This window comes from Cataglyphis hispanica, chromosome 2, assembly GCF_021464435.1.
Source record: "Cataglyphis hispanica isolate Lineage 1 chromosome 2, ULB_Chis1_1.0, whole genome shotgun sequence".
NCBI classification, from domain to species: Eukaryota; Metazoa; Arthropoda; class Insecta; order Hymenoptera; family Formicidae; genus Cataglyphis; species Cataglyphis hispanica.
In genome coordinates, this window is record NC_065955.1 from 1359441 (window position 1) to 1377024 (window position 17584).

Genomic DNA, 17584 nt, shown 5'->3' on the forward strand with positions numbered 1-17584 from the left:
TATGATAACACATCACGATATGTACATATACCGGTGATCGATTGCAGTGGTGGGGCCAAGTTTATTATTCATGAGCGAATCCCATCATGACAATTCTCTCCACTCATAACTATTCTAAAAGATTTCAAAGGACGATTGTTATCTATATCAATTATTATTATTGCGAATCTTTTTGCTGATTGTGAAAAGATTATACGAAAAATTATTTATAAAAATTATCTCTCTTTTAACAACTTTCTAATTGGTAAAAATAATCGTGGATACAGTCTTGAACAAAGTATTTATTTGCACGAGATAGCAAATAAACAAAATGATAATGTAAAATACAAATTATCTTGCATTTTCAAAACTTGATTTACATATAATACGTACATCTGTTGACAATTTTGGTAAATTATCTTTCTTTATTAAGAATGATTATTATATTTATTATATGTTAATTTGATTATACCATAATAAATGATCCCAAATAATAAAAAAAAAAAAATAATAATACAAAAAAATAACAATGTGTATTTTCTTGTCTACTGGAATAGGCTATACGTTATCGATGATAGCATTCATAACAATACAATGTGATCTTATAAACGGTATGGAAAATCGAAAGTGTCTCGTTTCGATACGCGTACCGCTTGATCGCATTTTGTTTGTCTTAATAAATTATGCATTCAATTAAAGTAGTACACATGCGCTTTGTGGCTGAATAATTTTCATTCTTCTTCGCTACGTTTAAGCGAGACACTTCATGATTCGATTTTTGTAAATATCATCAAGATGCAAATAATGTATTGCTATTTTAAAAGTATCGATATAAACATATCAATTGAAACCGCAAATGAGGCAGGATGTCTGTTAATATGCGAATAATTATATTCGCTTAAAATCTCTTTTGATGAGTGCGATAAATTTGTAACAGTTCAATTATCTTTCTTGTCTTCATTGATTTGATTCTTTAGTTCAAAATTATTTTGGGAAATCTTTTCAATTTCTTCAGAAACATGCTTGAATTTCATGTTTGGCCTAGAATAAACAATCTTTTTTCGTCTCTTTAAAAATTTTAATGGATATATATTTGATTTTGTATTAACATTTTCTTTGGTTTCTCTTGATGTCTCAATTAGATTCTCTCTTTCGGATTTATTCGGCATAAAAGCCATTTCGTCTTTTTTTACATTAACGTTTCTGATTTCTAAGTCGTCACGATCATATTTATTTACATTAGAAGTTAATATATTTTTTTTTGATATCCGGATTCTAATAAATTCTCATATGATTTTCTAATATTGGTACTATTCTCTCCTGGCTTATTCTCTTCCTTGGACGATGTCTTCTGACTTTCAAGAGAGATCCCTTGCCTCTCGTAGTAAGGCGATGTGAGTTCATGCCTGTCACGAGTCCATTTCTTGTCTTTCGCTATCAGCTTTGCGATTTCGGCCGCATCCATGTCAATATCGATAACAATTTTCCTGGAGTGGGTTTTTATAGACTCGACAATCCCATAGCGATCTAGTCCTGAATTTCATCATCTCAATTTTTGCGATTGCCTCCTGAATTTCGATGATCAGTGCACAAAGATGTTTTAAAGAAATTTCGTTGTTGGGAAATGCCAAATCGAAACTAACGTTAACTTTTGGTGATGCCAATTTGGTGATGAATATTTACAGACCGCTATATAAAATCAATCTGTATATAAAAATATTTTATTACGTTTATAAATCTTTCAATCTCATAAAATATAGTAATGTAATATAATATGAGTGCGTAAGTGCGATTTAAATCAAGCTTGTCAAACATACGCTAAGATATGCTTTATTACTTTATATGTATATACGTATATAAAATGTATAATAATAAATGTATAATATGTATATTAAAACATTTTTTCTTTATTACTACATATATATTATATATATATATATATATATATATATATATATATATATATATAATATATTCTAGATCATATATTTTAAAAAAATTTTTTTTTATTCAATATTCATTTTAATCCGCTAGAAAATAAATAAATAAATGATTTTTAAGAATAAAATTTTATTTTGTTATATTGGAAACATGCTCGATTTCAAAATATAATATAAGAAATTGTTTATGCGACTAGTGAGTCGGAATGAGTTTGACAATCTTGATTTAAATAATAACACTTGTGCAATAATTTTGAATATTGCAATATAAATAATGGATATAGAAATTAAATGCATACTATTATTCTTAAAGTTAATTTAGCATTAATTTAATATGTAAACATATAATTATAATAATTGTGAAAAAATGTAAATGAAATATTTTAAAGTAAAATTTTATTCCTAATTCCACACAGTGTCTAACTTTTAAATCCCATTTTCCTATGACTATGCAATTCTGTATCAATTATTACTTATGCAAGTTTAATAGGGAAAAGTAACAATAGAAACCTGTCCTGAAGTTATATGAAGTAAATTTAGTTTGGAGAATAAGCTGTCACACTTTTCGTTTGATTATTTATTACGATCGAAGGAAAAGCCCCGTGCGCGTGAGGATAGCTGAGTAATTTTGCTGCCTCGATTTTTTAGCGAGATATCGGAAGTTTCCGCTGCTGCTGTCGGTGACACTCGATTTTGTGGAGGCAAACTTTCTATCTCCGCGATGCAGGAGACCCTGCAAATTTAAATTGGATTTCATTGTAATGACACTCATTGAGCCTAAATAAATTAAAGATACGTAGAGACACTCTTAGTAGTGCAATTAAACGAGGAGTTAACGTATAATGAATCGATATATTGTCACGCGAAGATAAACTTGTATACGAATTTTATGAGAGGCACGATCTGCGCGAGTTTTGAACATATGCACAAGATGTCACGAAACATATCTCACGTCATAAAATCACGTCATAATTTTAATTTTTTTATATAATTATTTAATAATTTTTTTATATAATTATTTAATAATTTTAAAACTTTTATATAATTTTTAATATTTGATACACTGAGCAGAATCAAGAATAAGATTTTGCAACTATCAATATATAAATTATTTATTAAATAGCAAAGAAATAATGTTTTACTAATCTTTAGGAGAATCATTATAATGTGTATTATGATAGATTGGCGCTACAATCGAGATTATATTATATATTTTGGAAATCAAGAATTCTTTTTCTTGTTAGATACAACATATTTAATCTATAGCTATAAAAGCATTAACAGTGTTTAAATGTAAGACGAATATGTAAATATTATGCAAATATTTATTAATTTATGAATTACATTTAACAAACTAAATAAAAACATATTTTATAATTACTATCATCAAACAGTCCGTCTCCGATCATATTCACATCTTCGTCAAAGAATTTATTTAAGCTGCGCCATATATGACTGAAATATTAAAGTGTTTTTATCGGAGATATATGAAGAGAAACAATTAATTTATATATGTTATAAAATGTAGCATGTGCACATTTGTTGTGACGCAAAATATTTTTGCATTACAAACAAATATATAATTTATAAAAACAATAGACTGAGACAGTCCACTCAGAATATCTGTAATAAAAAGTATATTTAAAAGTAGATGAAATTTTATTTGAGATAACTTTAGAATGTGCATTTGTATGTGTAAATAATATGCTATCTGGAGTTATAAGATCAGCGGTCGTAACAAGCGCGATTACTAAAAAATTGGTGACTGTCATGACAGTATAAGTTCGTACCACTACGTGTGTGTGCTACGATTTGCTACTTATATTCCATCCGAACTCACAATTGTCGCATAGGTGAGATGCAGTTTCACCGAGTCAAACCTACAAAATTAATTTATGAGTACAATTTTTGTCGTCTAGCAATAAAAATTGTTTATTGTTGCGAGTTGATACAAGATATTAGCGGCGGTAGAGCAGGATATTTTTCTTTATCATCGTATAACTCATAATATATGAGCGCACATAGATATTTGATTTATATGAAGAAACTCCAAGTGTCACTTCGTATGAGCGATTTAATTTCGTTGCGACGGACGATGCATTAAAACTCGAGGAGAACGACCATCCGTATCGTCGATCGGGCATAAAAAACCAGCTTTATTTTCCAGTACCGTCGTCTCGTTGACAGTTTTCATTAAGTCTCATAAAATATTGACTGCGGTTTGGCTGATCTGAAATTAAGCGAACGGATCGAGTACTCGACGGTAAAATTTGTAAGCGGTAATCGTGCAAAATATGTGGCGCGTTAAATTGTTTAATGGGATTGGATGTAATAATTTATCGAAATTAACATTACGAAATGATTCGACCGCGAGCGGCCAAATAGTCGTAATGACGTATGTGATATAATTTTCCGGAAATTAACATTGCCATTACACCAGCGACTGTTTCAGCATATTACCAGCATATAATACCGCTCATACTATGTTAAATGTAGATATTTCATGTTATATTATAGTGAAAAATATAACTACATACATTAATGACAGTGAAGCATGTAGCGTAAAACTCGTTTTGGATTTTAACTTTTAAATTTATAACACATCTCCAGAGTTAGCAGCTAAATTTATTTTAATATTTATTATATAGATATTTAAATTTATTTAAAATAATTAGCGAATGCGTGTGGATGAGAAATATGTAGTTCTGCACAACTTGTTATTAATACGTAAATATGAAAAATAATTATATATGAAAGTAGATATAGATTGCAGTTAATCATATATTTTTTATTTAAAAATGACGGATTTTCACGAGTTATTTGCAATTCTCGTAATTACGGATAACAAGGATTTATTTTCTAATTACATGTAGTGTTTGACTGTTGTTTTATTTATTATAAATACCATGACTCTCTTCGATACGTTCTATCTGGTGGGAACAATTAATGGTCACCATGTGCAACTACAGATGAAATGTCATCTTGGATTTATGAAGCGCTGCGATTTTACGACATTTTGAAATTGCAATTTTACATGACTGAGCTATAACATACACGCCTCGATAATTTTGCCCAAAACGTATGCTCGTCGTTAGTTTTGGACAGTTAATGTTTCATACAACCAGTTTGGTACAACAAGATATCTGCTTGCAGCATTGTGTCTCCAATATTAATTATATATTTAAATTATATATTTAAAAATTAAAAAACAAAAATTATATATTTTAGATTACAGGGAAAGGGGGGAAGGGAGGAGAGAGGGGGAGCTCTTCTACACTTGCTTCGCAAATAAAATATAAAAGATAAATTGGAGTTGTAATAGTTTCGCGTGATGGAGTACCGTATTAATTATCGAGCGCTCATTATATAAGAATTCCTAGCCAGAGGTGAAGAATTGCACGAAATTGCAATTGCAAATACCGTTTGTAATTAAATTGAAATAGAAGAGAATTGTCACAATATTAACAAATTTAACACAAATAATTACATCTATGTCAACTGTATTTGATAATTTAATACTATACAATTATGATTGTTATTATAAATTAATTTCAGTGTTATTGAATGATCTAATTATATCTTATCAAAATTAAAAATTAAAATTTTATGATATTATTACTCAACTTTTTAAACATATGTTTATTGGACATAAATACATTGTATATATCGATTGATTTCTTTCTCTCTCTCTCTCTTTTGTGACATTATTTTTTTTATTATTTAAAATGTCATCGGTGACCAAATAGATTTTCCCCAATTTTCACTTTAATAATTATGTTATTAAAGCTCACTGCATTTTTATACTTTTAACACTAGATTTCAAATATTTTGCTACGATGATAAACTAACGAATGCTACTATTTCTTTTTCAGCCGACTATTTTCGGAACAGTAGCCTCGGATCTCAACCCCAAGGATGGAAATAGCCGAAAGGTGAGCGTTAATTTTTGACTTCTCCTTATTATTTCATCAGCTGCATTAATGATTATCATTCCAAGAGGAAAATAAAACATTTAAAGAGCGGTGATAAAGAATAACTCCTCTGTCAGGCAACGTCTGTTGCCGAGGAGGATTTTCATCTTTTCGCGTTACATCGTCCCAGAGGGAACCTTTCCGGAGACCTTAATGAGTAAAAATTGCTGCTAAGTTGCTGGCTCCGCTCTGCTAACCATTCCGAAATAGAGCTGGCTGCGCTAATTAAAAGTAACAGCGCTACCAAGTGGTCCATCCTATCTGGTAGTTCTTCCTCTTAACATACTAAAACTTTCAAACTTTCCCTTTTCCGGCCGCTTACGCGACATCCTAATCGTGGAATCATGCGTAATGAGCACACATAACTGTGTTATTATTGAAATATTTAAATTAAAGAACTTAAAATATGTTTAAAAAATTTATCGCAAATATTAAGGAATATTTTAAAATTTATTGAGTTTAGGATTAATTATTTAATGAAAAAATAAAGTTTTGAGAAAGAGAAGACGGATTACATCCGTGTTTGAAAATAAATCTTTTTTGCACATTACTAGATTATATCAATATTATGTGTACTATGTAGAGAATATTCACGCAAATGATATAACAACTCCTTATAAAAGATAAATAACAATTTCTCTATTTATTACTAGCTGTGCATGATCATTAAATCTGGGCGATACTATTACCAGATGCACCGATACTGATAATGCTGCGTTATACTTACACGTATATGTATTTCAATTATATTATCAATTAGCCGCCAGTAATCGAAAATTTAGAATAATTTTTGAATGATTGGAACTGTTTCGATACACACATGTATCAAGAAAATATTCATTCATCACACAAGGCTTATAAAAATTCTCTTTCTATTTCTCTTTTAAAATGCGTATATCGCATTAATTTATTGATGTAATAAAATTTCTATTATTTTAAAGTAGCGTCATTTTAAAAATAAACGACTCATATAATGTCGTGCTTGAGTATAAAAGATAATATATTTTGCAGAAATATAGTTTGCAAATATAATTACTAAGAGTGTTAAAGAAAATGCGTCATATCGAAGAATTAATTAGAGCAGGTTTCTGACTGCTATTCATATATTGAAAATTAATTACCCATTGCTTTATTAGGAAGTACATGTTAATCGCCCCGTTAACCAGATTCTATTCCGACATGCCATATTTCTTCGAAACAGATCTCGAACATTTCACGATGTCTGCTGGAAGCCATAAATACTCGATTATGATATTAATAGACATTGCCCGGGATTTTCGGAGGACGGTGTTTGAATGCAAAATTGTAGACTGAAAAAAAGAAAAAAATTTACCATTGCGGCGTGTGCATGTCTCGCACCTATTAATGCGGTTCATGTTCACACACTGTGATTATATCCACGACACAGTAATCCACCACGTAGCAAATTTTGGCGCGATGTGTCCAGCGTGATGGAAGAGTAGGCATCACGCGGCGGTCGCACGCGCGCTGCGTGCGCAATGCGATTAATATGAAACCGTCGAGTAATTTTGGTCAGATTTAGTAACGTAGCTGTCATGTGGCATGAAAAAAATTTTCGCGCGAATAAAAAAAGGACCGTGATGGCCACGCTTGGCACGTCTGAAAAAGCAATGCCGCTTTATTTTTGCCCGCTATTTAATTGTGCGTTTTTCCCTCCTCTCGCGTTGCTCTGCGTCAACTCAATTTATTAGCGTACAGGGAATACTTTGGATCGCCGACGGGTAATTAATCGCGTAGCCTCTCTTAATGCGCCTGTATTAATGTGTATGCCAATTAGATTCGGTCGTGTAGTTCGATATATATATATGTGTATATATCACGGGGCAAGGTATAAATCTACCGTAAGTTATGGAGTCCGTGTAATTTTCAGGACACTTTCGAACGATTCGAGTGGGCAATACGAGTCGGTATTTTACTGTCACGTGAATTTAGAGAATTATACTGTGTATGTGTTACCAAAAAGTAAAAAATCAAAAGAAGAGTGAGAAAGTTAAGTTTGATATAAATTTAACGAATGAACAAGATACTCGGTTTTTAAAACATTTTCTTCTATCATGATAAATTCCCTCTTTCTCATATTGATACACATATCCAATGAAAATTATTCAGTTTAATTTTATATTAGAATATTACCAACAATGTGGAATTTTCAAAATCGCTAGCATTTCATTTTCACGCAACAACAATTTTTTCTTTGCAACCCGCACAGCGAATTTTCGTTGACGATTCATCGTGTACCGTTCAAAGCGCTTTTCTACCGCCGACAAAAGTCGCCTTGCGTCGTGAAAATCACGTCAGTTGCAAGGAATTCTTTTATCTGTTGCAGTTATCGACATAAACGAAATTGTCACATGATGTTAGATGAAAATAAGAGCGGTAGGAGCGTCGAGAGAAGAGCGACGATAGGGATGAAAAGAAGAATAAAAATGCATGTCGAACGAAGTAAGAAATTCAATCACAGAAAGATTTCTGTCGTATTTACTGATATCAAATATTGCTGATAGCGCAAAAGGAACATCGATTCTTGTTTGGTCATAAATATTAATGTCTCTCTTGCTTAAATATCACTTTCGCATATGATAAATAGAAAGGCAGAGGAATCATTATTTATACATATTTATACATAGATTTTAGCTACGTGATATGAACGGTTTGTTTCTTATTTTCTAATGGAAGATAGAGAAGCGGCTTCTTTGACGAGAATAAACTTTTATAAAGTTAATTAGTCTTAACTCTAAGTTATTAGTACCGTTTAGCCGTATTTTGATATCTGTATAATTATGCAATATGAGTTTAGAAACGGAGCAATTTAGAACTTTAGACCTTTTTTAATATTTTTACTTAAAAAGTAGTTTTAGTGAATGCCAGAAAGTACAGATAAATTAAAGAGAATAAACACGATCCGTTATCTCCGTTAATTTAGCCGATCTACTATATCACATCAAATGTGTGATAATGTGGTACACATTATCGCTTTACAATTATATTTTATACTTGGTATAATTGTTTTTGTAAGATATAATTTTTAGCAGACTCGAATGTCAATTGGCGGGGGGGCGTATGAAGAGAGATAATATATAAGCCGATTCTCTTCGCAACAATTATTCCGTTATCTTAATTTAATATGCGTCCAAATGTCATGTTAATTATTAACACAATCAAATTTTTTTTACAATAATATTTTTTGCATATTTACATATGTTAAATAATTTTTTCTTCAAAAATTTGCATTATTTAAATATTCTCGACAATTATGCATTAGAAAAAAGTGCACGGACAATGCTGAAAAAGTCCAAGAATGAAGATATTCTCCGATTATTCCGATCGTGGATCACAAAAGCCGCTATTGTCCACCGAGATCCTCGCAAACGTACGGCTGGCTGAATTATCTTTATCTCTTCCATCTAATAACAACTCGGAATGCTCAGGAATTAGAATGTAAACGCATTGGGAGTGGTAAAACGGGCACTTTAGCACGATGTCGATGAAAAATTTCCTGTTGGCGTCAAGCTTGGGTTACATTGTCGGATGGCACACGCGAACGACAACAATAGTATGACCGTAACGCGTTAAGAGCTACCTTTATGATCCGAAGCATAGAAATCGGATAAGCCGATATGCGAAGTATAGTAATAACGAGTTTCCCAAAATTGCTCCTACGAAGTAGTGGAACGTTCATTGATGCTATCAAATGGCTAGAATTTACAGTCAAAAGAAAAAGGGAAGAAGTAATGGAAACTTTGAGAGTAACATACGTACTATAAATGCGATACTTTATTAATGAGTTTACGATAATCGCGATTAGCAAATGTTGATGAAATTAGACGATGACATTTGATAGAATTGACGCGTTTATATAAAGTGGCGCGGAAACGTCGAAAAGGGATGATGAGGTATAACGAATATTTTCTCCGTACATATTGTTTCATGCTTTTATCGCGTAATAAACGGACGAGCGAAAGATCGATGCGCCGATATGTTCTCGGCGTTATCGCACACGGACAATGGTCCGATTGGGCGGGGAAAAAATATGCAGCTTGCTGGAATGGTCGTGCGTACCTGTAAATTTTCACGCGAGCGATATAAATTCATGGGACGTCGGAAATGGTGCAGTCTCGTTGGCACCACCTTTTTTTTGTTTGTCTCTCGTTGATTCTTATTTAATCTCGACTATCTTGAAAGGAATACGCGTGACTTTTTTGATAAAGGCATTTTGCGGAAATTCTTCGTCTACTCTTTTACATTGAATCGATGAAAATGTCACTGATTAAGCAGAGACTTTATTGAAAATCAATGAAATATTTATTGGTTTTACGTGAAAATATTTACACTTCTTCGTCTTATGGTTCATTGACAATAAGATTTTAGTGAAAAGTTAGCAATGATAATATATATTAGCTTTTAAAGCTTTTTTTATTTATTTTGAATTATTATTTTTTAGGAAAAACCTTCACACACGCATATCTAGAATAAAACATATATATAACTAGTATTCAAATTTCAAATTATATATAATTTTTTTTTATTTTTTAAAATGTAATAAATCCACAAAACAAACGAAATTTTTATCCAACTTAAATATTTTTTTAACGAAATATATTTATTATTTTATTTTATATATAATATTATACATATATAAGACGTATTGTTTAAAATATTATTAATATGAGTAGAACAGCTACTGTCAGTAACTGATTTTTTTGAGTGAGATTTCTCTTTTGCAGTGCTATACATAACATTGTAATTACCAATAATTATTCATTGCTTATCAATGCTAATACGCTGATTCCATTTAAGAGAGTAAATTTAAAGTGCATGCAATATTTATTTATTTTTTTTTTAATCAATTCAGAAAGCTTATTCTTTTTTTATAAATAATGTTTAAAGAAAGAGGATTCGCAAGGGAAATTGACATCAAGACATTGAATGATCTACAACTTTCCATAGGCGGAGAGAGTATCTCGTTATGATCCATAACAGCTTATCCAGACTCAAGATCGTATTAATTAAACAAGGCGAATATCAGTGAAATGGAATCGGTTTTTGATTAATCATTGACCGGTATAATCGATACTTCCTTTAACGCACTCGCGACACTTTGGATCAACGACAAATTCACATTTTGAATATAGATTTGATGTTTCACGTTTGCGCGAATGAGAGGCCGGAAGGTTCGTCGAGACTTAATCGCGCACACATGTATGTGGCGGATAATGCAGCCTCTCCCATGCCGTTACGAGCGCGATGCGACTGCAGGCGTACGATGATGATGGCGACACGACGATGGTGATGGTTGCGCCGGTTTAACCACGGGGAACGGGAATTGTTGGTATGGAGAGCGGAGCGTCAATCACTGCATTTGATATCATCATTGCCGGCGGCGACCTAGGCGCTAGTCGGCTCATAGATTACAATATGCCGCACATATTGTAGGGCCGATACAGAACCGGAGAGAGGTCTGTAGCGCGGTATAGTGCGAAATCGAATGAGAAAGGGAAGAAGAGGATGGGAGGCTGTTCTCTGTGCGCATATTGCGCACGAGAACATAATGTGCGCCTCGCGGTATCGCATTGCATGCATATATATATATATATGTATATATATTGTGACAAAAAAGTTTTAATAGACTCGATGTTGTGTGTGCCTTATCTCAGTGTGAGCTTCTCGTTTGTCAACGTATTGATCGACAAATTGTGTCGTGTATATCCAAGAAATAAAGCGAGAAGTGAAAAAAAAAAAACGCTGAAAGAAAAAGATGGATGAGGTTGTGCTAACATACTGTGTATCATACACGCTCTATTACGACCCTTTCGTGCGCTGAGCGCGATCATTTAACGGGCGATTACCTACAGCCTCGTCATTGCGATACTCATTTGCAAGTGTATTCTTGATGAGTTTTATCCCAAGGGTTCTATGTATATTTCTTCTAATTGCTATGTATGATATCTCATTTAATTTTTTTACTGCATTCTATGAAGGATTTTTTTTGTTTATAAAGCATGTATTTAATATTTTTAAAAATACATAAACGATAAATACGTAGTCATTTATTTTGAAAGCTTGAATTTTTAATTTAATCTTAAATTTTCATTAACTCAAGAAAAATATTATTGGAAAAATAACATTTAAAATTGTGTATATGTATATTTTTGAATATAATATAATTTATCGTTATCGAATTTCATAAAGTCTTCTTATCTTATGTAATTTTTAGTATCATATAAAAATTTTTTATTTTATGATTTTTTTATAATTATGCCTATGTATATCTTTGCGTGCTCTTCATTTATTATTTTCTTCTTTTTTTTTGTTTTATATGATACATTTTTGTTTTTAATAAAGAATATCGCTACTATATAATTTATTAAAAATTATTACATTATAATTAATATTAATAAGTTTTTACGGTTTGCGCCATATTCCTGAGAAAATTATAGTTCGCAGATCACTTATGATTACAACATAATCCCTCCTTGCTTTTCGTGCGAGCGAAAACGTTATTTGTTCACGAAGACTTCGTAAACGTCAGCACGTAATGTCTCGTCCTGTGGGAAAGATAGATCTCGGCAGCGATATAACTTCTCCATCCGTCAGTCTATCCATCCAGCTTGGAGAAACGAGCTTCCCCATCACGCAAGTAATTACGAATAACTAGTCTAGTCGTAACAGTAGCGGTTCTCTCGCGATGCTCGTGGGTGGTAGTGGTGATGATGGTGGGCAAGTGATAAATCGAGTCTGACGTAGAGAGCAGTGTCATACGTTGCGTACTCGAGCGTTTGCCAGCTGTGCGCATGTAGACGCACGTACACACATTTATACTTGTACGGATCGGAAGCGCTCGACCGGAATGCAGTCATCGTCGAAAGGTTATCGTTAGTCGCGGTTAGCTAGCTAGGGCGTTTAATACGTCCAAATGCCGACGCAACGATCGGGATAAAGCTTATGTCAGCCGCGAACGTGCTGGACCGCACTCAATATCGTCGTTGTTGTAACGATCTATTAAAGCTTTTAGTGCATCGTTAAAAGATACATTGTGACCAGCGCTCACCCACAGCCAGTGTGACCGTAGCACGTGACGTGATATTGTAGGCGGTTTTCTCTGTACATTTTTTTTTCTTTTTTTTTTTTTTTTTCTTTTTTGTCAATTGATTTTGCAAGTTAATCGCTTCAAGCTCGCAGCGATTTTCCGCTAACTATTTTCCCTCGAGGGAGAATGCGTTGATTTCGAGCCGATCAGTCGCCTGTGAGCTACCATCCACATTTTTCGCAGCCATAAAAACTTTTCATTATATCGAGCACAAATAAAAAAATGTTTCAAGTATCATCTTCTTATACGAAATGCGAGTCTTTTATTTTTTCATGCTATTTCCTCGGAAATTCAATCGGATCGAGGAGATTTCTCGACTATGAGATCTTTTGATCTCGCTTCTGCTTTCGACGCTTTTATCAGGTTTAATAAAATTTCACGAATATATACTGGCCGATTAAAAGGAAGGTCATAAAGGTTATAAAATATCTGCAATTTTATCGACCTTGAAGCGAGGTTCTCGTCCGCCATCACGTACAAAAGTATCACCGTTTCAACGCTCAGCCCTGTCGCCTGTATTCGCTTGGCGGGCTTGCCAACGGATATCGAGACGAATTTGCATAATCTCTGGTTAAAGCGGTCGATGTTTCGACCTAGAAACTGCGCCACACGGATTTCATGTCAGTATCGAGATTTTACTGATAGCGTTATCGGATTTACTTTATGCAATATTGTTGTTTCTTTATACAATGTTCTCGTATAGCTTGCTTCATTCAAGACTTAATGACATTTCAATTTATTTTACATATCTCATATTAAATAAAAAAATTATGTTTTTTTTTTGGCACAAAAATAGAAATAGCTCTGCTAAAAAAATATACATTAATTTATTTTGATAAATCGGTTATCGAATCGTAAAATCTCGATATGTTGAAAAATTATTCGAGTAAATGGATTTAAACATAAATTTTGAGCAGGTATATTTTTAAATGTGAAAAAAATTTAATTAAAGCAATCTTTATTTTGATATGTTTTTGAAGGCAGAGAGGAAAGAAATAATCGACAGATTACATAGATGTACAGTTTAATAAAAAATTATAAGTTACAAGTATAATAAAAATTTATGGATATTGTGTTCTCTTATTATTCTTTTATACATTTTTGATAGACATCTGATAAATTTGATCTTTTGGCTAAATAAAAAATTGCTTATTTTATTGGACGAAACAGGATAATCTCATCTATCTCGCCCTTCAGATTTTACAATCTTATAACTTTTACTAGCTCTGTGATTATCACACATTTATCCTGAAAAATAAGACAAATCAAGGAAAATTGCAAATTTTTATAGAATAAATACAATTTCCAAAATTGCAATTTGTTAAAGACAATTACAGCTTTGTCCATTGTGACGCGAAAGTGTATATGATGCTTCGTGTCTTTTTTAAAATTTACATTAAAAAGAGAACGTTTTATTTAACAAGCGGAGATTTGGTTTTGAAAACGTACAAGCAAAACAGTCTCGCCAATCTCTCGCCTAGCGAATTCTATCCGCCGTCCATCGGCGGTATCACGTCCATGGAAATCCGAACATCCGTACAACTTGTTTTGTTCACGCATGATACGACGAGCGGAAGTTCCGTTCGCGGGGTTGGTCATCGGCCTGCGGATGGTACATACCGCAATGGTACACCAACTGTACTTGCCAAGCGTGCCGAGCAGCCCGTATACCAACTGCGTTCGCGACTCGGATGCCGCGCGCGTCCAGGTAATTTGTCACCACCATCCCCGCGGCGACGGTGGTGGTATCGTTCGCCCTCTCTTCTCTTCCCCTCTCTCCCTCTAACCCCCGATGGGCTTTAGATTAATTACCCCTGTCCGGGATGCGCGCATGGTCAGGTGTCACAGCTTACGCACGACGACTCGCGTTCCGGACCGCTCGCTTAATCATCGGCGGCTCGACGATTCTCGAGAGCTGGGCGAAGAGGAACAGATAAATCGTCATACACCGTACATTTGAGGGATACATTATGATTACAATAATACGGAAAAAAACTTTACGCACGTTTATAATCACGTATTTTTTTATTTAGTTTCTTTATATATTTTTATTTCATTCGCAGAAATTTGTATGGATAATATAAAAAAATTGATGAATTGTCTGCTGAGACGAGAAATCTAGAATTTGATCAAAAATAATTGTTTTTAGAGAAAGATAATTGAAGCCAAATGTCGTTTATAAAGAAATTAAAGCTTAAAGAGTATGTCAATAGAATCCCAAAAATCCGATTAAAGTCATTTTCTCTTTTCACCTTTTTTCTCTCTTTCTCTTTCTTTGTATCTTCTTTTGATTCTTTTTTCAGTAATGTACTTCACTAATTAAACACGATCTAATTTAATCCTTTTAAAAGGTCTAATTTTGCACCACCGTACAGATAAATACACCATGGTTGGTTGCACATCACGCATCTATCCTTTCCCTCTCTCTCTCTCTCTCTATTACCTTTTCCCATCCTTATCAACCCAGTAGCTCACGCTGCTAGTGGACACGGAAATTGCCCGATCTAATTTCCTCTCAAACGTGCTTCCACTTTCCGAAGCTTTTCGACATGCCGCGGTACGAAACGATTTTCCGCCAGGACGATAAATAAAGACCGATTCGATGAACGCCCGCTAACTATCGCGTTAAATAGCCGCTTCCACGATACGCTACAGTTTAACAGTACTATCTTGCATTGATTTTACATTAAAGAACTGACCTTTCACAAATGCGATTGTAATTTACGATATTTTTGCTAATCATAGCACATTGATTTACAATTAATTTTGTAGCGCGTCAATAATGAAATTCAAGGGATTGAAAAATATATGTTCAACAACCATAAATTCAAAATAAATTATGAATTTTGCGAGACAAAAAATTTTAGTTATTTAAATATATATTTATATATTTTAATTATATATATAATAATTCTTATAAATATAATTTTATAAATAATTATATCATATTATACATAAAATAATTTCAAAACTTTCTTTTATTACTAAATTTTTCTGCAAACTTTCACTTTGATTATACTAATCGTGCTTTTAATACGCGATTAATTTATCGATATTTAACATCATTTTTATAGACAGTATGGACATACATATATTGATAACGTGTAATATTATCGGTCAGCTGAATCTAATACGATGCGTCCGTTATATGGTGACCTATTACCATGAAAACTTCTTGCGCGTCTTATGGCTCTTGAGCAACAGCGCAAAACTTTCGCTGAGAATTCGAAGCCAAAGTTTTGCCGTCGCAAGAACCAAGATAGAAGAGACATCACAAGTCCCGCTTCATTATTAACTCTACCCGGAGCAAAGTGGCTGAACTTCATTGATCCCAGAATGGTGCATCCTTTTGTCTTTCTCGAGACTAATGTGTAGACATCTTTACCGCAAATTAAATCAAAGTTATTTCTTAGAAATTATGTATTGTATTATTACACACAGAAACTTTAATATCCTATTATGAAGCAACAAGAAGATTATTTTATATTGTAAATATTATGAGTTAGATAAATATTATAAATAAGATCAAAAAATTTTTATTTTGTATTTTCGTACGTACACTTTTATAGTATCTACATGATTCTTTGGCAATTTAATTTTTTTTTTTTTTAATGATATAATTATTTGATGGACTTGTAAAAAACACCAGAGAGATCTATATATATATATATATATATATATATATATATATATATATATATATATATATAATATTACGATAAAGAAAAGAGAGTGCACAGTGAAATATTTTGCATTTAAATAAATAAAACACCAATTTTTGCAATTATTTTGTTAATCACATGTACATGTGCATTCGATCGATTACGATATCTATGAGTACTTTTGTGAAAGTACGCGTTTACAAGATTAACTTGCTTTCAGACACCATCAAACATTTAATGTAATGGATGGTAACGAATTCGTCATTCCCCTCGTCGTGATACTACAGTCCCCGCAATCGAAACTTTGTTTTTTGCAGGCACGTTATCTTTTTGTTCCTTTTTCATTTATGGGATCCGCGCCATGGCACCAAGCAGGAAGGTCTGCCTCGCGTCTCGTGATGGTTTGCAACTTTGAAATGTGATGCATGACTGACTATTGGGAGAATGCAAATTGAAAATCAATATTCCTCAAACCACGAGGTATGAGCGAGGACGGTTCCGCAGGTTGAACGGTAAGCAGAACTTTCGAGACGGAAGAAGAACTCCGTGTACTTTCCCGCGTGAACTCCATCAACCGAGAGGAATGCCTTGCATCTGTTCTTGCTTTCTCGTCATTCTTCTGAAAAACTGAAAGGCACTAGAAGATAAATAGAGAACTCATTCTTGACATCCTTTATTCGTATCAAAGGTTCTAGATATTAATCAATTGGATATATTGATTATTTTAATATAGTTAAAATAAATCTGCTGGATCATTTGTGTTCATGTTTTTCGGGAAGAGAAATACTATTGAGAGATTGCTTTTTGCACAATTATATATCTAACTTGAAGACTTAGATCTCGTTAAAAAGGAAGAAAACGAACGATTTTCTATTGAGCACGTTCGCCGTTCCATTTTTCTTGGGCAATCAATTAAAGGTTAAT

At 32.9% G+C, this 17584-nt stretch overlaps 1 protein-coding gene across 1 annotated transcript in view; it reads left to right on the top strand.

Annotated features, from left to right (window-relative positions):
- LOC126857157 (uncharacterized) overlaps nt 1-17584 on the top strand; it is a 244949-nt gene that overhangs the window by 85983 nt on the left and 141382 nt on the right. Inside the window, exon 3 of the mRNA XM_050606346.1 lies at nt 5792-5851. Coding sequence (XP_050462303.1) covers nt 5792-5851 — 60 coding nt within the window. The remainder of the gene's footprint in view (nt 1-5791; nt 5852-17584) is intronic.